General features: G+C 52.1%; 7 protein-coding genes across 7 annotated transcripts; 5 read left to right on the top strand and 2 right to left on the bottom strand.

Moving 5' to 3' along the window:
* The first annotated feature begins 1728 nt into the window (after positions 1 to 1728).
* Positions 1729 to 2185, top strand: BCR38DRAFT_415949 (uncharacterized protein). The gene has a single exon (XM_040859067.1). It carries the CDS (start codon positions 1759 to 1761, stop codon positions 2071 to 2073), a length of 315 nt encoding a protein of 104 aa, XP_040720703.1. The 5' UTR covers positions 1729 to 1758; the 3' UTR covers positions 2074 to 2185.
* Positions 2186 to 2939: 754 nt separating this feature from the next.
* On the bottom strand, positions 2940 to 4873 carry BCR38DRAFT_404234 (uncharacterized protein; the record flags this gene model as incomplete). Its single annotated transcript, XM_040857827.1, has 4 exons — positions 2940 to 3628; positions 3682 to 4196; positions 4420 to 4600; positions 4714 to 4873. 4 exons carry the CDS (start codon positions 4871 to 4873, stop codon positions 2940 to 2942), a joined length of 1545 nt encoding a protein of 514 aa, XP_040720702.1.
* A 4489-nt stretch (positions 4874 to 9362) lies between these two features.
* Positions 9363 to 12412, top strand: BCR38DRAFT_415947 (uncharacterized protein). Its single transcript, XM_040859066.1, has 2 exons — positions 9363 to 12154; positions 12207 to 12412. The coding sequence occupies exons 1-2, from the start codon at positions 9518 to 9520 to the stop codon at positions 12306 to 12308; spliced, it is 2739 nt and encodes a 912-aa protein (XP_040720701.1). The 5' UTR covers positions 9363 to 9517; the 3' UTR covers positions 12309 to 12412.
* A 1411-nt stretch (positions 12413 to 13823) lies between these two features.
* Positions 13824 to 15490, top strand: BCR38DRAFT_479631 (general substrate transporter; the record flags this gene model as incomplete). The annotated part of the gene is made up of 3 exons (XM_040863175.1): positions 13824 to 14539; positions 14610 to 15037; positions 15144 to 15490. 3 exons carry the CDS (start codon positions 13824 to 13826, stop codon positions 15488 to 15490), a joined length of 1491 nt encoding a protein of 496 aa, XP_040720700.1.
* Positions 15491 to 16114: 624 nt separating this feature from the next.
* BCR38DRAFT_479630 (ubiquitin-conjugating enzyme/RWD-like protein) lies at positions 16115 to 16615 on the bottom strand (the record flags this gene model as incomplete). The annotated part of the gene is made up of 1 exon (XM_040863174.1): positions 16115 to 16615. One exon carries the CDS (start codon positions 16613 to 16615, stop codon positions 16115 to 16117), a length of 501 nt encoding a protein of 166 aa, XP_040720699.1.
* Positions 16616 to 16839: 224 nt separating this feature from the next.
* BCR38DRAFT_415943 (uncharacterized protein) lies at positions 16840 to 19161 on the top strand. Its single transcript, XM_040859065.1, has one exon. The coding sequence runs from the start codon at positions 16881 to 16883 to the stop codon at positions 18807 to 18809; it is 1929 nt and encodes a 642-aa protein (XP_040720698.1). The 5' UTR covers positions 16840 to 16880; the 3' UTR covers positions 18810 to 19161.
* A 490-nt stretch (positions 19162 to 19651) lies between these two features.
* Positions 19652 to 21339, top strand: BCR38DRAFT_479628 (DHHC zinc finger domain-containing protein; the record flags this gene model as incomplete). Its single annotated transcript, XM_040863173.1, has 2 exons — positions 19652 to 19799; positions 19919 to 21339. 2 exons carry the CDS (start codon positions 19652 to 19654, stop codon positions 21337 to 21339), a joined length of 1569 nt encoding a protein of 522 aa, XP_040720697.1.
* Between the last annotated feature and the right edge of the window lie 817 nt (positions 21340 to 22156).

Raw genomic sequence — 22156 nt, 5'->3', positions numbered from 1 at the left:
GGAGTCGGTACCAATATGTGTAGGCCGTTGGGGGCTGCCTTTACTCTAAAACCCCGCAATATATAAGGCCTGGCTGGCGATGGAAGGGTACAATTGCATAGGCTAAAGCCAAACAGCTAGGCATTCGAACTCAATAAGGGGTTGCCAACCATCACACCTGAAAAGCGGTGCGTCTGGCTAAACTGGACAACCCGTAGAATTGGAGACAATCCCAGATTATGAGACCATCCAACCATTGCTAGCCATTATTTAAAATCTCCACAGCTTCAAGTCATGCAATATTGGAGTTGAGTAAATTCAAGCTATTGACGGTTAATCGGGAAAAAGCATTCTCCATGCGTATGAAAGAAAAGACGAACACAACTTGTACTCGCAGCCGGAACCCCCTGCTTCCCTTCTTCCCCCACCCCCAAAATCAAAAAAGAAAAAGTATAAGAAAATCCAACTGTCTTGTTTTGGAAGGCCAACAAGGGCCAAGTGGTAGCATCAGAACCCCGAGGCCTACATGATGAGAGTAAGGGCAGGGAATGCCTTCAGGGTACGCCGCTTGGGAATACGCCGAGTCCTGGGAGGGGATGCGTTGACGATGATGGTAACGCTTCTGGCCATGGGACCGAGTAACCAAAATGGAATCACAGTGGCCATCAGTCTGGGTTCCTCTTCCGCAGAACCAGTAATCGGCGCATAATTCCCTCCCCTCGAGTGCCGCCCCGACGCTAACCCTCCTTCAATTCCACCTTCTTCATTCTCTTACCCTTCGTCTTCCCCGCCAGCCGACCCCAAATCAAACCTCCCCTCGACAGGTGACGCTCATTACTAGGCACCGTAACCATACACTGACTCGCCGTATTACCCATACTTCCCTCCTCCCACCCACTCCCTTTACCGCTACTGCTACTATATATCTCATCCACCGACGACGGCCCCCTCGCCTGGCGTCGGCGAGCTCGTCATAGGTCGTAGGGCATGTGAGGGCAGGACGACGATGATGTTTTGGGGTCAGGGTTTTGATGGGCTTGGTTATACGGAGGATGGGCTAGGTGACAGCACCTTGGTAGGCTGTGGAGGAGTGTTTGGGGCTCACTTCTTCTCTATTTAGGACCGAGCAGGGGTCTACTGGGCAAGTTGAGCTGTCCCAGGATTACCCTTCGCACCGATAGGGGCCGCTGACTGCCGTTCTCAAAAGGCGACAGTGTCTGTTATGCTCTTGAGTCTACGGCTTGATGACCATCACGCTGCAGTCTCGTTGCCATCATGCGCAGAATACCCATCAACCAGTTATCCGTCGCGCTCTACTGACCCTAGCCGATCTCGGCGCGACCGGAGGCATAGGCACTCTCGCAGTACCAACTAGCTGCTCCGCCACGTCGAGCGCCACTGCATTCAGACTCCATGGGTTATTAATGACGGCAGTGAGTGGTTTAGGAACAGGCCAGGACGTCGTCATCACAGGCACCGTAGCCCCGGCATCGGGATCCTGCCTCAGCGGACTACCCTGCGGCACGGGGCGAGCGCCCATAAACACCTCACCTACACGCACCGTCGTCGCCTCATTATTACTTCGTCTACCCATTGAGGTTTTGTCTCTAGATTCGAAAGCTGACTCGTACCGGACCCCCATTAATTACCCTCGATCTCCTATTCCTCTCTCGAAACTCAATATCCTACCCAACGAGCTGTTCCCCAACCAGAATGTACTCTCCATACTCTTCGCCCCCCTCCCCCCTTCTGTTTCTTAGGCGACGCGATCCGCGGCCAATGCAACGCATCCTCGTCGGGTATAGTTCGTTACACCTCTTCTTCTGCCTCCTCTGCCCTTGGTCGTCCGTGGACCCACGCGCTGAAGTAGAGGACGAAGAAGACGCAGGAACCGGATTTTGGTTTAAACTTTCCCTCCTCAAGAATAAGGGAGGCAGAACGGGAAGCGAGATATGTGCTACCCCTGCCCATACCCCTTCAGCATCATACAGCAGCCCCAGCTGCTGCTCGCTGATGGATTTCTTTCTCAATCTCTTTCTCAATCTCTTCGTGTCATCCCGATTACTCGACCGTGAGCCGGTGGAGCTGCCATGACGACCACCACCGGTATAAGTGCCTGTAGTTGTGATAGTAACTGCGTATGATTCTCAGCCGCCGGTCTTGGTACCTAGTCAGCAGAATGAGGAGCCATGCGGGCAAATACGGCAATGTGCCCGTCAATGGCTATTCCGATGCCGACCCGGGTGGACAGGGACGCGGCCGGGAAGACGCTGCATTCCCTGATTCCAACGGGCCCGGGGTTTAGATTAACGAGGGAGCACAGGAGGCTGGGCATCGTAGGGTCGGAGTGGCATTGGCTGGCTTATCTGCTGGTAGATGCATCATTGTGATCAGGAAAGCTGGAAGAACATGCGATTCTCCGGCGTCAACAGAATAATCGAGAATAAAATCGAACATAACTAAACCGATTTGCTTATTTAAAAGGTATAGTCACTAATTGATACTCGTAGTCAATCGGATACAATACACCTCACATACACCAGGCCAGAGAAGGTAGAACTTTCGATGCTTGGGATTGCTCTTGATGCATCTTAAAAATTGTCACACTAGAAGAGACTGAATATCGATCTCTTGCCAGAAGAGATATAAGCCAAGATGTTGACTTGGGGTGAAGGAGGCTGAAGAGTTTCCATCCCCACCCCTAACGCCGCCATTCATTGTCCCAGACGTTCATATGCAAATTGCATTTACCATGAAAAACAGCGCGATTGAGGTACTTTTTACTCGAAATACATTCGCATTTTCATGCAGCCACTTCATGGCCAATATGTCCTCTTGTCCCAAAAGGACCAAAAATCAACCAGTGTCCAGGGCGGATCCATCAAGCCCTAGCAATATCTCGAAATCTGCATCGCTGCACAAATATGGACATGAAGGTAATAGAAAATGCTGTCATCCGTCTAACGACCGTGGCCGTGGTGACGGTGTCGCAGCCAGTTACTGCGTCGCTCCATGTAGGGTGCCCCCGATGGTGTCGCCGTCACAGTCGTTGTGGTCACCAAGTCCTCGGTAACATACACAACGGCTTCTTCCCAGATCACCTCCAGGACTCCTCCGGCACTGTTCGTCTTATACTCTGTGGTGACGGGCTCATATGACACACCAGCGTCAGGCGTGCTGGCCGGGGCCGTTGTGGTGACAGGCGAAGGTGTTGCAGACGAGGGAGCACCAGCTGCAAACACTGATACAAATCCAATGTCTGAGTACGAGCTTGTAGTCTCCTCGGCGAAGATCCCACCCCATGTGGATGTACCTGACTGGTAGCTGAGAGTGGGAGCAACGTAGCTGCTGGTCGAAGTTTTCGTGCTGGCGGCAGCGTTGGTACCGGGAGTGGCTTGTTCAGGGCCATACTGAATCTGAACATTGCCTGGGAGTTCGGTCATAACTCCGTCAACCCCGTCGCCCAATACATTCTCCACAGCCAAGCTGGAGGGAGGGTTAATCGTGCACTGTTGTTGTTCGGCTTCGGTCTGCAGATCGAAGAGTGGGCAATCAGACATGAGTCCAGACAGGTTGGTGCACGTCGTCACAGCCTCCTGCAAGAAATCAGGGTCCCAACCGTTGATAAAATCTCCGTGGTAGCCAAAGCCTTGGAATGCCATTAGTCAGTTGATTCAGTCGATGGATATGCTGCCAACTTACCAGTAGGATCGCCATTTGCAATGGTGAAAATGCCATCCTTCCCATAGAAATTATAGGTATCCCAGATGGTCTCGAAGAACAGGGTAGGGAGGCGGACGTCGAAGCCTTCGGGGCACTCGCCATCTTGGACCAGGTCGGGATAGGCTACATGGGACTGGTGATCATCCGAGTCGACATCTTTGCCATTCCAGCAAGCCGGGAAAGCTATCTCGAGCCTCGTCCCATTAAGACAGTTGGCATCCATGTAAGCTTTGTCAGGCATGTAGTGACGGTACAGCGCTCCCTCGGGCGCCTTGTTGTAGTCGAGGCAGTTGAAGCCAATGGAGCGCTGGGCGAGATCGTACTGGTTTGTCTGGTTGAGAGCTGCCCACTCCGATTGAGGAGGATCAGGTTCATCAGCAGTCTGGTCTCCAATGGTGAAGTTGCGACGGTAGTTGGAACCGGCGATCATGCGAAAGTCTTTGGGGAACGCCTTAACATCGGCGACGCCACCGGGACCACGTGGGAGGTAGTAGCTATATATAGTAAATCGTCAGCACTGTTTTACAAATAACAACCTCAGGAAAAAGCATCTTATTCACGATGTTAGGCATGTGAGTAATTAAATTTGTTCCAATGTGAACAGAGAGAAACGGGACCGGTTGACGTATAAAACCATTTGCCTGTGAAGCAGGCCACCCTCCCTAGGGATGGAGAATCGCAAAATTGGTTTGAGTATAAATATGAGTGGAGACTTACGCAAGCATACCGCCGACCTGGGGAACAATCTCGTACGTGCCATCTGCGTGCTTGAAGTACATAGCGGGAGTCCAGTAGGCTGACTTGTCCTGTGTAATAGCGCAGGAGGTGCAGTCACCGTTCATGAGGTCATCGTAGGAGGCAGACTCCGAAAATCCTGAATTGAAAATGGGATTAGCATCTGTTGAATTATACAAGAGATTTGACGATCGCGATGGAGGGCACATGTAGAATTCATGTATAGTCGCGTAGATACCTGTATCTTCACGGGAAGCTTGAAAGGTAATAACTTACCAGAGGATCCGTGAATGGCGTGTGCATGAGCTGCGTCCTCATCAGGGGACATCATCGGATCCATACGCGCCAGTGCCAATCGTCCACGGCACTCCAGGCGCCAAAAGGCTGAAGCCGTGAGTGCTTGGAGGGCAACGCCGGTGAACAGCTGGAACTTCATTGTGTAGATGTTCCGGACGTCGTGATGTAGAGTTTTAGTTAGTCGCCAGAAAGAACGTCCAAGAATCGTTAATATGGAATCAGGGAAAGAAGTATGCCACTTCCTTGATCGCCGAAACGCGACGCGTCAAAGATAAGTCGACGAGTAGTAGGGAAGGAACAAAGGATGTTATGTGGTGATGACCGGAAGAAACGGCAATTTGAAATTTGGAAGGGCTCTTCCAAAATTCCCAAATGAAATCCACGTATTATTGCGGTCAAGATGATGTTGTTGAATGTGGGTGGTACCTCGAACGTCTTGAATGTGAAATAGGACGAGGTCGTCGCTGAGGTGTATGTTGATAGACTCGTCGCCCACCTCGTTCCTCCAGTGAATAGAAACTCAAGATGACTTGACGTAAAATCACGTTCACCAAACAATTTGATATGAGAACTGTTGACTGCCTTTAGCTCTCTCCTCTTTGGTCAAATCCCAGTCAAATGAAGGCGCTCTCGTCCCAAATTTCAACACCCTACAGTGAAATTGAACCACAACCAGTTGTCTAGGCGTGAGTGACGGTGCCCTGATATGTCGCTAACGAAGTCGGTTCCAACTTTTGACAAGATCAAATTTGCTCAGCACTGATATAGTGTTGCTGTGGTGGGAAACCCCAGTATAGTCCTTGGGGAACAACGTCTGGGGGCGAGTGGGTTCAGGTCTTGTAATGGGTATCGTCGTAATGAGGGCTAATTGATCAACCCAGTCATTTGAAAGGTCAAGTATCAAAATGAGCGTATTGGGCAGCTGTCTAATATCCAGGCTGCTTCTTGTCACCAACCACACGGGGGACGCCAAATGAAGGCGAAAATAAATGCGATCAACACAGCAATCAGAAAAGAATGTGTAAGCCACAATCTAGATCGGAGTCTAGTCCAGGTGGTCAGTTTTGTTTTTTGAAAATGAGTGTTGAGACACAAGGTCGAAATGAACGAATGTGTGGTGGTGGTTAGGTGGTAGAGAAAGGGGAAAGGGAGCGGTGTTGGTGGTGAAGGAAAGGGAAGACGGCGCACAAGGGGAGGTGGAGGGACAAATCCAGGATGAGGTCGGACAAGCGAGACATGGGGTTGATCATGTCCTCTCAACCTGTCCGGGGATCCACCTTCCACAACCCGCCTCCATCACCAGAATTGCAAGAAGAGTGGCAGGTGCCACCTGCACTGCTCTTGCCGTCACCCAGTATTGGGGTCTGCACTCGTTTCCAAGCATACACACAGCCTACTGAAGACCACGGAGGCAATCCCTGTCAGGATCCTCAAGCTTGGCACACGAGATAGATTAAGGCCCGGCCCCAAGCAATCGACAGCCGCAAGCATGAGGGGAGGAGTCAAGGGTTGCTGGCCTCTGCAATCTGGGTTGATTTTGCAGTCGGGTTTGCTTATTTGCCCTTCAAAATTCTATGGTGTGTAATCATACATCTGAGCGATGGTCACTTCTGAAAGGTTGTGACAGCCGACGACGCTGGTGAGGCAGGCTTGGCAAGGTACCCTTGCTCCTCCGTCCTGCGTACTCCGTACACTTAGCGTCAGGTACAATTACACCCTGTTCGTCAACGATTTCCCCACATCCGTTGGCCGTCGGGTTGCGAGAATAGTAACACATCTGCCAGGACCCGGCTCGACACACCGCTTCACCGATTGCTTGCCAAGATACAGATTCTGTACATGCTGTGTTGAGAATAAGGTCGTGATTGCCTATTTCCACAGGGAGAGATTCAGGAATGTCTTTTCAGCAAGGAGCCCAGCATTTCTGGGTGCAAACAGCGGATCGCAATCCAACCCATCTCCCGATGATGATGACGACGACCCCTTCTCCTAATTCTAAACAACAGGCCTATATTTATTTCCAACTCCGTTGTGGAGTTTGTCGCGTAAACTACCATATGGCCCGCTCCAGCATTAAATGTAATTCTGTTTGCTTTACGAAGCCGTTTGTGGCTGTGATACGTCAATGATGAAAAAATAGGTGTCTTGATATTGCAGCAGAGCCACGAGTACCCAAATGAAATCTCCGAGCCAGAGACAGAAACAGCTGTCAATCGTCCATCGCATTCCGGGTCCTCATGGAACCCTAGGACAGAATTCGGCGTCGCCTTCTCCGTTCCCATTACACGGCATTGCCATCTCATCTCCAGGTCATTTCAGCATTCGCATCAGGGCCAGTGACTACGCTCATCGTGCACCTAATCGTGCCACAACTCGCTTGATGAAGTGCGCTGCATTGGTGTGCGTTGGTGTGCGTCTGTGGGCGGTGGCGTGAGTAGTAGGAGATCGTGTTGGCGCTGCAGCTGCCCTGAATCGAGCCCTGCTGGTCATCGCACAGCTAATGCGCTCGACTAGCCATTGGCTGCGATAAAGGGGCTCGTGGCCATCCACACCTGTTTGTTGCACGACATCGTGCAGCGCGCAAAGAGCTGAGCATCACGAAGCATTAGCATTGGAGATACAGGACTGCTGACAGAGAAGGGGGAAAGGGGAAGAAGGGATGAGGACTAAAAGCAGGGTCTAGGAGGATCGACTAAGGATATCAGGGGTTAGAGCTTGCGAAACACGTTTCAGCAGATGTTAGCATCTGCCTTATGTCCAATCACATCAGTTACACTAGGGTGGCAATTGCCATTTCAAGAAACGGCTGCGCCAACGTACCAATCATTCCTACATGTCAATTAGCTTCGCCGGAGACGCTTGACAGGGGCTCTAGGCTACCATTCTCATCTGGGACTGGGGGCCGGCCATTCGGAGCCTCCCAAGGAACACCTTGAATGCATGGAAGTTCATAAATCTGACCTGCAAACCTGGCATCCAAATTGCGCTGTGCCTCATTAACCGCCGCAGTTAAGTCATCTCAAAATCTGACGATAAGTATGCGAAGGCATGCGAAGGATGTATCGCCATTCCCAGCAGATCCTGCTGTTATTCTCATGAGGAGACTGTCTTGCCAGCCTAGTGCCGATCGCCAAGACATACCAAATTTAATTAGCCTTGTTGTGTCGAGAGTGGTGGAGGTGGGACATTGACGAGCAGATGAGCACCTGGGCAGCTCACTTCTAGAGGCGTGCAGATTCTTAGCGTATTGCAACCTCCATAACACATGGTTTCTAACTCGGGTTTCAGTGTACTAAGGGTCACAATATCCTTGTCCAAAGAGGGGTACCTGAATACTCACATAACTGGTATGAGTTGATCAATCACTTAATATGGAGCATTTCACACCCTCACAATCTGCACGCCTGGAGAGATGTATTTCGGCCAAATTATTATCACGTACCACATTGCGCACATGTTAACAAAGTGCAAAGCAGATGCTTGCTGATCCACCAAGATAAGATGGGCCGTAGATCACCATGACCGAGACCACGCGAAAATCCAAAGCAATGAGCCGCTGCGCGATGCGCTGTAGATTGTTGTTTGCGTTGGACAACTCACATAGCCCTTCGGCCCGGATTGCCCTCGCACGACTTCAAAATGATCCCATTAACCTCCTAGATTGGCAGGATTTGGCGGCATCGACTGGCAGCATCGACTGGCATGAAGGAGCAGCCGCCTTTCCCCTTCGCCAGTTACGAACAAATCTCAAACAAATTTAAGCATATCAACATGTTTATGTGGTGTCTTAAGCGTCAATGTTTCGAATTCAGGCACATCCTGGGAAGAGGAATATGATTGCTCGGCTGGGTACTCCCGTCCTCAAACCGTTCCTGTATGATTGACAGGGGCCTCTAGAGAGTAACCGACAACGGATCTACAGATCTCAAAAAAGTAATCTGAAGTGAAAGTCACGTCGATAGCAATTCTAAAGGATCCAGTGAATGTCTCGTCGCATAGACTAGAAAACCCTGGCTTTCCTACTTAGGGCGCTTCTGGATTGGCACTGATGTTCAACTATTTCTTCCAGAAAGGGCTAAGAAGTACGAGGTGTTGCAATTGCGACGTTAGAGTCTACAGCACTGGACAATGACATAGGACGAACAATATGGTGGCATCCGAGAATTCCAAACCACCTGAACCAGTTCTACGAGTCATTCAGCTGCCACTGGAATAATTACCGTCAGATGAATCGAGTTCTCTACTAGTCATTCGATGACCAATCTTGATTGGATAGGTTTTTAGTCCCCACTGCGTCTTCAATGTTTGGAGGGATACTGGCCAAAGCGCACGGGCTCTAGGGTAGCCCGTGGAAGCGCTTGGTTGAGCAGGTAACTTCAACTCCGTAGTAGAACGGAAACAGAATGAAGACCAGATTCAATTTGGTTATGAGAATACATGCAACCTGATCATAGAAAATCCTCTTGTTGCAACCGCATAAAAAACAATGAACGTCGCTGTCTAGCATATTGCTACTTGGGCAATCAACAGTTATTGCCAAGACGAAAACCAATTGCACGGGTTGCAATTGAAGTGTCCCAATTTGGATGATTATGAGGCTGGGGTGGTTCAAGCCACATATTCAGCTTCGGCGGGCCAAGATATGGAGCCGCTATCGCTGCGATAGATGCGGCTCGTTGTCCACAATGAAGTTGCAACCAAAGTCAACACCTCAAAGGGCAACCCCCAGCATGATACTACGGCGAAGTTGAAATGAAGCCGGGATATCGATATCTACGCAACCATGGATGATCTTGCAGGGCTCGATTGGTCATCGACCAATTCGGCTAAGGCTAGCAACAACAAGCCCCCGATTATGAACCAGCCGCCCGCCTTTTACCCATCTCTACGCCTGACCCCGTCTCCCCAGGTCTCCGGGCGCAACACTCCGCTTTCGAGCCAAGGCTCTGGCCTCACTGCACCGAAGCCTGCGACTTCGAAACCCGCCGCCGACAGCTTCAGCAATCTGGTATCCTTTGGCGGAGCCAAGAGCAATGTCAACCTCAGCCTCCGCGAACGGCAGGAGCAGCTGGAGGCCGAGAAGCGCCGAAAGGAGGAGGAACGGCGGAAGCAGATGCAAGCGCAGTATGGAGGAGGACAATTTTGGGATACTCTAGGCCAAGGCTCTGCCAGTGCGTCGCGGACCACATCACCCGCCCTTCCGCTTAGCAGTGGTGGGGTAGGGGTCAACCAGAATGGACACAAGAAAGATGATGACGACGACCTGTTTGCGGCATTCAACAAAGACACCAAAGTCGACAATTCGAGTCATTATCCCCCGCCGCTTCAACCACAATCAGGAAAGAACACGTCTGCACCTGCCACCAAGCTTGACCTCGGCAGTGCTAGTACATGGAATCAACCTGCAACATCGGCCGGAGTGGACTTTGGCGACGATGATGATCCGTTTGGACTCAACGAGATAAAGCCTAAGGCAACTCAACAGCCGACCTCTTCCACCGCAGATGAAGACGATTTCTTGGGCGATCTGGGGAAGCCAGTTGAAGAAGTACGACGGAAAGCACAAGCTTCACAGCCGAAGCTAGAGCCTGGCAAACCCATAGAAGACTCTGATTCAGAGTCCGAACCCGAGATTGCGCCTACTCAGCCCTCAAGACGTGGAGATGATGATGACCCCTTTGACAAAGCTATTGCTGAGTTGGTGGATATGGGCTTTACCCCTGAGAACGCCAGACGTGGTTTGACAGAAAGTGGTGCTGGGCTTAATGTCCAAGCAGCTATTGGTTGGCTCTTGGACGATGCACACCAGACGGCACAGCATAAATCAACGCCCAGGGATCCGCCCGTTAAACAGAGCAGACCGAGAGACAATGCTGCGCGTTCGAGGAATAAGGGAAGCCCCGCCTGGATGAAAGAAGACCAACCCGATCTTTCTCCACGCAGAGACAACAGATCCCCGGCTTCTGGAGGAGCTGATATTTCACAAAAAGCTGCAGCTGTGGGATCAAGCTTCTTCAAGACGGCCAATTCATTGTGGAAGACTGGACAAAAACAAGTTCAAAAAGCCGTGGCCGAATTCAATCAAGAAGGTGGAGATCCCAACCAGCCCAAATGGATGCGGTCAACTCAGCAGGATCGAGGCCATCCGCCTAAAAAGCAAACCAAGGATGTGACGGATGAAGCTATGCTCCTCGAATCGGGCATGCGACCAGAAAAACCAATATCTCGGCCTTCAAGAGAGCCTCAGGTGGGTGCCTCTCGGGATCGATCTATTGCCTTGCCCACGCGACCAAGCCAACCATCGGCAGTGCCCAAGTGGCAACAATCATATGAATCGTCACTTGATCCGCGATTGCGTCTCAATAAACAAGCCGTCGAAGAGCAAAGTGCACAGGCATATGTCAGCCCGGCACGAAGAAAGAAGATACCATCACAGCCTCCTCCTCCAACTGAGCCCGAGCCAGATCTTCTATTCAACCCTATAGTTGCCGCACCTCCGCAGTCTCGGCCTCAACAACCTCAACCTTCTCCATCACTGTCAAAACCTTCTGGCCAGCCGCCTTCGCACACCATCACACCCAGGCCGGCCGCGCCGGTCAGACAGATACCCACCGTCTCCCCTTCGGTTATCCAGGCATCCACACGGCATCGACTTGATGGAACAGCACACTTCAAGCGTGGCGATTACGATGCGGCACACATCTCCTACTCCAATTCGCTGAATGGCATCCCGCAAAAACACCCACTTTGCATTGTACTCCTGACTAACCGTTCACTTACGGCTCTGAAAACCGGTAGTCCCAAGCAGGCTGTGGATGATGCAGATGCTGCGCTGGGAATCATTGGACCGTCACGTGGGGAGGGCGAGAAAATAGCGTTGGGTGAGGGAGAACATCGGGAGATGAAAGACCTTTACGGCAAGGCGCTTAGCAGGAAGGCAGAAGCTCTCGAGCAAATGGAGAAGTGGGCTGATGCCAGTAACGTGTGGCAGTTATGTGTCGAAGCCGGAGTAGGTGGGGCCACTGCCACTGCCGGCCGCCAGAGGTGTCAAAAGGCTCTGGCCCCGAAACCCAAACCGACTCCAAAGCCAGTGCAAGCTGCGAGGCCGCGCCCAACGCCTTCTGCAGTTTCTGATCTAGGTCCGCAAAAGAGTTACGAAGCTGTTGAGCGACTTCGAGCCGCGAACAAGGCGGCGGAACAAGCCGATGATGAAAAGTTCGCACTGAGTGAGAAGGTTGATGCCCGTATCTCAGCGTGGCGAGACGGAAAGAGAGACAATCTTCGGGCCTTGCTAGGAAGTCTCGACCAGGTACTTTGGGAGGGCAGTGGGTGGAAGAAGGTCGGCTTGCACGAGCTGGTAATGGCAAATCGGGTCAAGATTCACTACATGAAGGCCATCGCCAAGTGTCATCCCGATAAGGTGAGTTCCCGTCTCTGAACTTGTGGAAATGATTATGCTAACTGTGAGTTAGCTACCACAAGATGCCAGCACAGAGGTCAAACTCATTGCTGCTACGGTTTTTGCGACGTTGAATGAGAGTTGGGATAAGTTCAAGGCAGAAAACGGCCTGTGAGCTTCGCGATGACGGAAATGTTGTAGATGACATGCATAAGTGACACAGACATAGATACGAGTTGATGACCTGCCAAATAGAGCGATGACCATGAAAACCTTCACCATGTCACGAATATGGATATGAGTAATGAAGCCTTGCCAGCCGTCATCGGAGGCGAACCACTCATAGGAAATGCTGCCCGAGCTGTACTGCCAGACATCTTTCTCTGTGTCCCATGGCACCCGCCGAGCCGGATACTCTGATGTTCGCATATGATGGTCTTTCAAGAACCATGAACAATGCCAGGCAGGCCGACATATCCGTCTCCCCGCAAATCCGGCAAGAGCTTACGTTATCTGCAATTGCCAAAAAAGGGGTAGTCCTTCTGTCGTGAATACAAGGTCACCAGAGACCTGGATGAATCAGCGCACGACAGTAGCAGGTTACATCATAGCCACTACCCCAGACAGGGTCAGCATGCGCGCCAAAGCAGATCCTTTCGCTATTGAGCCTCTCGGAAGCGCCTCGGACTACCGCATCTGGCAGACCGTAACTCTAGATCCACTTTTTGGGTCTCTGGTTATTCATTTCCTTAATGTTGAGGCTTGGTTTGCTATTCCCCTCAAACCCAAGTAATGCTGAGGGATCTGCAAGTTGTATGCATAGATGCGGAGAAGGCCAACCATGGTGTCGGAGCGTTCTACATTGCATACTCTAGCGCTTATTCTTCTAGACGAGGAAGGTGGCGTGACTCGTTCAGTTAGTCGTCTCATCACCCGATTCCATCCAAACCTTTGGCCATGTGGGGGATGAACCTTACTCACTCGCCAATTTCTGTATACATTGTAGACAGTTGTTCGACAAACGTTCGTCCGGTAATCTCCTTCTATCGTCATTACCCACATCGGCTTGTCCCCGTAAAACTGGGAGCGGGGTTGGAGAGTTTGGGCAATCCTTACAGGTGATGATCACTATAAATGTTATTCGAGAGACCCCATCGTTTCGGTAGTTACTAAATCGGCCATGATTGGAATGCAATGGTACCCACTAGCATTAGTTTCCCGGGGCCTGTATAGCAGCGCCAGATATTGACCTAGAACCAACAACCTGCCGTATAAGACAGGAGGCATACACACAGCATACAAATAAAACTCTTTCCCACCTTTTTAATTTGAGCCACCGTTCTCTCGCCTATTCCCCAGACTTCGAGGAGGTCGTCTCTAAGATATTCAAGGTCTAAGCCGACCGGATCGTAGTTGGCCACGAGAGCTGTCAACCGGTTTTCACACCTTGGTCTTCACGAATCATCTACATGACCACTGCTACCCGCCCTCCATGAAGCCGTTCTTTGGCCTACGAGGCCAACAACTCAACTACGCCGTAGGCATAGTAGCAGGATGTGATTTCCTGCTCTTTGGTTATGGTCAGCATCCCCCTCCCCCCTCTTTACCATTGCATATTCCTTCACTTTCACATTACTTACTCAAACAACATGGAATATCTAACCTCAACATATGTTTAGACCAAGGCGTGATGGGTGGCGTCCTAACCCTGCCCAACTTCCTCTCCTTCTTCCCCTCCATCAACCCCTCTGCCGAGGGCCTCACACCAGCCGAGCAATCCACCCGCTCCACCAACCAAGGTATCGCCGTCGCCTCCTATAACCTAGGCTGTTTCTTCGGCGCTATCCTCACCATCTTCATCGGAAACCCCTTGGGCCGGAAAAGGATGATTATGCTCGGTACCTCCATCATGATAATCGGCGCCATTCTCCAAGCCTCGGCTACTACACTCCCGCATTTTATTCTGGGACGCATTATCACGGGGTTGGGAAACGGCGGGAATACGTCCACGGTCCCGACGTGGCAGTCCGAGGCGTCAAGGGCGCACAAGCGGGGCAAACTGGTCATGGTCGAGGGGGCGCTGATTACGGGCGGGATCATGACTAGTTATTGGGTTGATCTGGGCATGTCGTTTACGGCGCCGAGTAGTGTTTCGTGGCGGTTCCCGCTCGCGTTTCAGATTGTGTTTTGTGTTTTTATACTGGCGTTTATTTGGGGACTGCCGGAGTCGCCTAGATGGTTGATTTTGAAGGGCCGCGAGGACGAAGCGAGGGTGGTGCTTGCCGCGCTCGCGGATAGAGAGGTGGAGGACAAGGAGGTTAGGAATGAGTTTATCGAGATCAAGGATACGGTGGTCGAGATGAGTAAGGGGACCTTTGGGGATTTGTTTACCATGGATAAGGACAGGTTCGTGCTTCACGCATTCGGGGAGGATGTTGCTATGGGAGAGTGAAAGGGGAAACTGACGCCCATCTAGAAACCTCCATCGCACTCTCCTGGCATACATCAACCAGATGTTCCAGCAAATCTCCGGCATAAATCTCATTACTTACTACGCTGCGGTCATATACAAAGGCCTGGGAATGACCGATTTCATGTCTCGTCTTCTGGCCGCTCTCAACGGAACCGAGTACTTCATCGCCTCCTGGCCGGCGGTGTTCCTAGTCGAGCGCGTGGGAAGGAGAAAACTCATGCTTTTCGGTGCCGTGGGGCAAGCGGCCACCATGGCGATCCTGGCCGGGGTGAACTCGAGGTCCGAGACCGGGTTCCAGATTGCGGGCATAGTGTTTCTATTCGTGTTTAACACCTTCTTTGCCGTTGGTTGGTTGGGCATGACGTGGTTGTATCCGGCGGAGATTGTGTCCTTGAGGACTAGAGCACCTGCGAATGCTTTGTCCACATCTGGTAAATCCTCCCCACCTTCTTCCTAATCACACCATAAATGTTGGATCGGCGTGGATGCTGTGTATTTGTGCGTACGTTTGGACCAGCTAACAACTTGCTCTTACAGCGAACTGGATCTTCAATTTCCTCGTTGTTATGATCACCCCCGTCGCCTTCAACAGCATCGGCTACCAAACCTACATTATCTTCGCCGTTATCAATGCCTTCATGGTCCCCAGCGTCTACTGGTTCTACCCTGAGACCGCGTATCGTTCCCTGGAAGAAATGGATTCCATTTTCCACAAGGTGAAAGGCACGTCGGGTTATTTTTCGGTTGTGAAAGTAGCTCGTGATGAGCCGCGGAGATATGGAAAGAATGGGGACTTATTAATTGATTATGAGAAGACGGAAGAGCACAAGGGGCATATGATGCACAACGAGGTTGGGCCTGTGGCTGGGGATGAGACGGTTTAGTTGGGGGTGGGGAAGAGTTTGCCTCGTTTTCGACGCCTTTGACTCGAACTTCTAAGCGCTACCTGGAGAAGTAAGTCCAGAGGAACTTGCCCGGTAGCTCTGTTGTGTAAGGGTGTAAGAGCCAACTCTGTACAATAACCATTGGACTTCATACTCATAGATTCTGAATGACCGGCTTCGTTGGCTTGCAGGTGCCGGGTGTCCGTGTCTGGGTCTGGATCTGGCGATATGTGTTCAGTGCGCGCTACAATACCATTGTGCTTCGGGTTTGATTTTTCATTGCCGGCAGCAAACACCATGCGAAGCTCCCGAACAATACTTGTGAATACCATATTTGAACCGAAACTCCTTGCTATGTTGCATGAATCAAACGTCAACTCCCCTCCCTATCTACCACCAGCCGTAGTTGATATCGAATCAACGTCTCATGAGCTGCGGAAGTAATAGTAGCAGCCCGTCTAGAAGTCTTAACTGCCACCTCCCATCTCCACATCAATTCGAGGGTCATGATCGTCGCCGTCACCATCCCCGCTTGTCCTTCCGAAGACTGGGTCGTCATCACAGTCCATAAATTCTTCTTCCACCCTCCATCCTCGAACAATCCAAGAGATCCAGAACTCCGATCTACAGCCCCAACATCCGCCTAACCCCCTCGCGCACCTTCTTCTCATAGTCAGGTCTCCGATCCCTCCACATCTTGGCCGCCTCCACATTAGCAGGACTCTCGTCGTTGGGCTCAGCCAGCATGCTCATAACGCTGATCAGAATCTTCTCGACGCTCTGTATGGGGCTCCATCTTTCGCTCGCATGCTCGTAGTGGTTGGGGTCGTCACCGGGCGGGTGCAAGATTGAGATGCACACCAACCCCGTCGGGTAGACGTTGGGGTGGAATATCTCGCCGAGGAACTTCATGCTGGGCGGGGCTAAGGGGTAGTCCTTGGGGAATTTCAACTCTGCGGGGAAGATGCCGCCTTCGAAGGGCGTGCCTTCGGGGCCTTGGATTAGGGCTTCCCAGTGCAACAGGTCGTCTTCGGAGACGGGACCGGCGGTTATGCCGTCGGGCGGGTTGTTGGTCAGGGCGCGGTATTCTTGGAGGAGGCGCCGATGGGCGGTGGATTGGGCCATGGTGGGTGGGTGCCGGATGGATGAAGTTATATATTCTTTCAAGACAGGCGAGTTGGTGGCTGTTTCAAGAATAGACAATGTCTAGCAACTTCCCATCACATGTGTTGCAGTTGGTTCAGAACAAATGGCGGGGATGACGTTGACTCCAGAATCCGGGGCGAGTTTTGCCGATCTTTAAGCGCTGCAGGAACGAACCTCAGCGCTCCAAGCTTCAGTCCAATCCAAGCTTGTTGCTCGTGCGCTCAGTTCCAGATGAGGCCCGACTATGCCTCCACGAATGCCATTGAGGCCCACTGGGGTATCTCATGCTGTCCTCAGGAAACCCGCTGCGAGTAGGGACCAGTCCGTGTGCTTGTTTTGTTCCCTATCGAGAGGTTCCAGACCTACGCCGACGCTGACGCCGACACGCCAGCCGAAACGAAAAGCACTGCATCACTATCGCTTGGAATCCACCGTCAATACTAATGCTACGTCCGATGCACGGAAGGAACTGGAAGATGCATTGGTCGCATTGCAGAAACATGCAGCCAATTATGTAAATTTGTCGAGAGTACAACTCGCCCTCAATGGCTTGCGACAGAAGCCGGGCACAGAGTCTGTACGGGTCGCCATATTGGGTCTTACCAATGGATCTGAGTCTGGAAAGACGGCGAAAGAAGTGCTGAAACTCCTTCTAGCCGACCCGTTGAAGTCCGAAGAAGACTGGGAGAGAGAGGTGGAAGGCCATAATCTTGAGCAACCCATGATCGTACGGGTTGGTGCCGAGGAACCGCAGCAGTTGGGCACTCTGTCGTTGACCAAGGGGAACTTGTTGCACGAGGTCAAAGTTTCTTCAGCAACTCTCAACGGGAATAGCTTGGAGTTTCTGCTCATGGAGACAAATCTATGTGCTTCGGCGCCAGAACAGGGGTCACTAGGAGGATTTGAGGATTCGGTATTGGTCCCGACGGTCGATATACCAACATCTAGCACGGGGAGATATACGCCTATCACGACGCCTGTGCACAAAGCTCTCATAGTCGCCGACGGAATCATGGGTGCAGCATCGGTGGCGTCAATACCCATGCTCACAACCGAGGGCAGCGTCGCAGCGGCCGTCAACCTACCCGAATACAAGCCAACCGACGAATCAGCACTACCGTTTACTCCAGTAGATGTCGGAACTGCAGGTATCGGTCTAGGTCTCATTCGAAGAGATTTAAAAGACGCTATGCAGTACGAGAATCTCTGGTTCCAGAGTAACATACCAAGGCTGGTCGAGTGGCTGAAAGCTGATGTCATGTCCACGGCTGATCATGTTACTAAGCCACCTGTTCGGCGGCTCATCGCATCAATCCTCCAAAACGCTGCGGCGTCAATTGAACGTGAAGAAACACATCGGCTTTCCGCGTCGCTAACAGCAGCAGCAGCAGGCCCTACTGTTGCACGCTTGAAGATGGGACTCGCAGACTGGGCAGAATTTGCGCACACCGAGCTCCAAGAAGAGCTCGATATGGCATTTGCAAGCCGGCGATGGCGCAAACTGGGCTGGTGGAAGCTATTCTGGCGCGTCGACGACGTCAGCATGCTGACCAGTGACATTCTCAACCAGCGGTTCCTTCCCGCATCAGAAAGAAGTGTCATTTTTCTTGCCGGGCGGATGGAAGAAGCCGGTGTTTCCCTGAGCTCTTCGACATCCCATCCCGATATGTCACCAGCCGAATCTCAGTCAGAAAATGGCGTAACGTCGACAGCTACCCCAGATCCCTCCGCACAAGCCGCCTCCGGCTGGCCAAGCAACATTCCATCCACACGAGCCTACCTCCAAAATGTAACTATACCCGCTCTCCAAGCTTTAGCCCAGAAGCTCGTCATGCAAACTTTTAGCACCTCGGGCCTGACCACATCCCTGGGCGCTCTCGCCTACTTCGGCACCCTGACGACGGGCATCTACGAGGCTGGTGCGGTGGCCGCGCTGGGAATCATCTGGAGCCTGCGGCGTATGCAGAAGCAATGGGAGACGGCGCGGGAATATTGGGAAGGCGAGGTTAGGGAAGAGGGCCGCAAGGCAGTCCAGGGGGTGGAAAGGACCGTGGGTCGAGTGTTGGAACAGAAAAGCAAGGGGGGGGGCGGCTCCCAGGAGGGCAGAGAAGATATCCAAGATGCGCGGGACTTGGTGGAGAAGGCCAGGGAGGCTTTGGAGAGGTTGGAATAGGACAGGTAGGACGAATACGGAGAGCCGCGGTGTAGACTACTACCACCTCTCTCATCCAAGTAGATGAGAATGGCACAATACCCGTACTGTAACAATTTCACTAAGGTTAGATTTGCAAACCCCTACAATGACTTTAATTTCAAGCCGTAAAGTTTCTATAGTGGTTCTCTCGATGTAGACGGGGGGACTTCACGGCACTTGGAACCCCAGCTTCGTCACTTTACCTGTGTTGGCAATCCACCCCGAGTAGCTGCCAGTGCGTGATAGTGAACAGACCACTAGGCCTAAGGCTAGAAACATGCTTTGCTTGCCTCACTCTAATGGTTTTGTTCGCAGGTTTCTGTGTACAACGGGCCAACGAACGCTCTCAACCCTGCAGGACAGATGCGGGAAGGTACGCCTTGGCGGGATTTCTGACAGGGCCCAGCAATGACAATTCAAGCAAGCGGTCAGCTGTTGACAACCAATTGCACACCGACACCACCGACACCGAGGCATCCGTGCACCGCCACAACTGAGCCCCTCGATTTGTCCCCTAATCCTAACGATCCTAACGTGCATCCTCATCCGATGGGGACTCGACGTGTTAGAGACTTAGACTGTCAATTATCCTCAACTTGTTGTACCATTCATTATCCGCTTCAACATATCACAGCTCCAATAAGCGTGGAATTTCCTAGTTAACATTTTCTGATGAGGATATCATGAGGTGACGGGATAGTTATTTTTTTCCTTTCGCGTCAAGCCAGACTAAGTCATTCATTTTTTACCTTGGTTATTTGAGGTGGTCTTGTCCAAGGTCCATGGATAGAGTCTCGTCGCCCTCGTTTCACCCGACAAACATGGCTCGAAGGTGGGCGCGTCGCGCCGAACGATACTGCTGCAATTGTATAACGTACCTGCCGCTGGCCTTTGTGTACGGCTTGACGACGTGGGCCGCATGGGTGGTGGTTAGCATAGGAAGTAATCCGTCGAAGTCAAGTTGGATAGGTATGTTCGCACCCGTCCCGGGTCTGCATTTGATGCGCCTAGCTCCACGGGTATCACAAAGCTTCCCACAGGCATCTCTGCGTGATGGAGCACAGCTCTAATATGATAATGCGCTATAGGAACCAACTCCTCGATCGGTGGCGTCCTCCTCTACTCCCTCCTCAACTGGTCTTACACGACGGCCGTCTTCACGTCGCCAGGCAGCACCACCAACACCAACGGCTACTCGACTCTCCCGACGAACGCCCCGCCCCAAGCGACTTCCTTCACCGTGAAATCCAACGGCGAGATACGCTTCTGCAAGAAATGCCAGGCGCGCAAGCCGGACCGTGCGCACCACTGCAGCACATGCAGGAGATGCGTGCTCAAGATGGACCACCACTGTCCCTGGCTCGCCACGTGCATCGGCCTGCGCAACCACAAGGCCTTCCTGCTGTTCCTCATCTACACGACGCTCTTCTGCTTCTACGCCTTCGCCGTTTCGGGGTCATGGGTCTACGCTGAGCTGCTGAGCGAGACGCAGTACGTGGAGACGATGATGCCCGTCAACTACATCATGTTGGCCGTGGTCTCTGGTATCATTGGGCTGGTGGTGGGCGCGTTTACGGGATGGCACATCTTACTTGCTTGCAGGGGCCAGACGACCATCGAATGCCTGGAGAAGACGCGCTATCTTTCCCCGCTGAGGAAACAGCTGCTGCATCAGTTCAATGCGCAGCATAATGGGGAGGGCGTAGATCTACCCAAGTATGGACAGCAGTTACTCGATATCCACGCCAATGCCCTACCAGGAGTGACCCGGCCGGAGGAGGGAGAGGTCCGTGTCAGTATGGATGGAAGCAGCCGGGACGACCCAGCGCCACGACATCTGTCGTACGAAGAATTGGAGCGATACCGCTCCCGGAAACGTTATGAGGAGTACTTGGACGAACAAGATTCGGAAAGACTGCCGAATGCCTTTGATCTGGGCGCAAAAAGGAACTTGCTGCATCTATTCGGGCCCGCTCCTTTGTATTGGCTCTTACCCATCATCAACACCACCGGCGATGGCTGGGCCTGGGAAGCGAGTCCCAAATGGCTCGAGGCACGGGAACAAATCTCGCGAGAACGGGATCAACAGAGGCAAAGGGAAGCAGCGGCAGGGTGGGGCTGCGCGGAAACGCCTACTTTCGTGTCGAATCGGGATTACACCCCCGAAGACGTGGGAGTTACCCGGACCTACCTCGTTTCGCCGCCGCCGTCCCATTATGGAAGGAAAACGCCGTCCAAGGCGGACCGCGTCCTCGGTCGGGATCCGAACCTGTACGCCGATGAGCCGTCAGGGTCGGTTTCGATGAGGAAGCTTAACTCGATGGGGACGGACATCGAGGATGATTACGATACGAGTAGTGACGAGGAAGAGGCGGAACACAGGGCTCTGAACCTGGTCACGAATGGCGGTTGGGCCAAAAGCGGTGCCAGTGGGCTGCTACGGAAACCTTCGAAGCAGGCGGGGTCGGCTACGAGTTTGTCCGGGCGGGACGATGAGGGGGTGGATTGAAAGATTAGATGAAAGATACTGTGTTTGGATATACGTGTGACGGATAAATGGGCGTGGGCGTATGACTTCTTCTTTCTGATGAACGGGCATCTTTTGTAACGAGGATATACCACTTCTGCATGGTCCAGGCGTTCGTTCTTGTCTGTCTGCCTGCCCGTCTGGTCGCATCGTTCTGGGTTTGTCCGTCTGTCTTGCGCACGAGAGAGCGAAGAACTGTGAGAGAAAAAAAAGGGGCCATTGGCAGGGAGGGACGGGATTTGAACTTGATAAGTAAACTACAACAGATGTTATAAGATACTCTTAGAAGCCTATCTGTAGCTGGTTTGCTTGAGCTTGTTTTGTTTGGGGTTCTTCTGAATGACTGTCGGCCTTTCAATGGTGTGTAAGGTGTATACCGTACGGGAGAGGCCATGCTCGGAATAGGGGCTGGGTAAACGGAGTTTTAGATGGACCAAAATGCCGAATATGAGAGCAAATATCATGAATAACCACAGCAATGAGTTGGACACGGGCTTCGTATGCTGGAATGATTACTTGGAAAAATTTCTGTACGCTACGCCATTCATTATTATTACAAACTCCCTGTTGTGTGTGTGCACTCTCAACTATCAACGCTCGTCATCACTGCTTCCCTCCCCCTTAACCAAAGTCTCCGCCTTCCTAACCTCAACCCTTTCACGCGCCACCGACCCCGAATCATCCTCATCATCATCATCCTCCTCATCACTCGGCAGTTCGTCGACGCCCTCTACATCAGCGTCATCAGTATCATCAACCCCCTGCCCCTTAGCACCAACCCCCACACCGGGCTTCCTCT

The sequence above is a fragment of the Pseudomassariella vexata genome, assembly GCF_002105095.1.
Source record: "Pseudomassariella vexata strain CBS 129021 chromosome Unknown BCR38scaffold_1, whole genome shotgun sequence".
NCBI lineage: Eukaryota > Fungi > Ascomycota > Sordariomycetes > Amphisphaeriales > Pseudomassariaceae > Pseudomassariella > Pseudomassariella vexata.
This window is presented reverse-complemented; position numbering and strand designations above follow the sequence as displayed.

What these genes read in the sequence shown, in the direction of transcription:
- BCR38DRAFT_415949 (XM_040859067.1), top strand. Translation starts at nt 1,759, where the DNA reads ATGCAACGCATCCTCGTCGGGTATAGTTCGTTACACCTCTTCTTCTGC.
- BCR38DRAFT_415947 (XM_040859066.1), top strand. Translation starts at nt 9,518, where the DNA reads ATGGATGATCTTGCAGGGCTCGATTGGTCATCGACCAATTCGGCTAAG. An exon ending in CCAAGTGTCATCCCGATAAG is followed by an intron (nt 12,155 to 12,206) that starts GTGAGTTCCCGT and finishes ACTGTGAGTTAG; the next exon opens with CTACCACAAGATGCCAGCAC.
- BCR38DRAFT_415943 (XM_040859065.1), top strand. Translation starts at nt 16,881, where the DNA reads ATGCCTCCACGAATGCCATTGAGGCCCACTGGGGTATCTCATGCTGTC.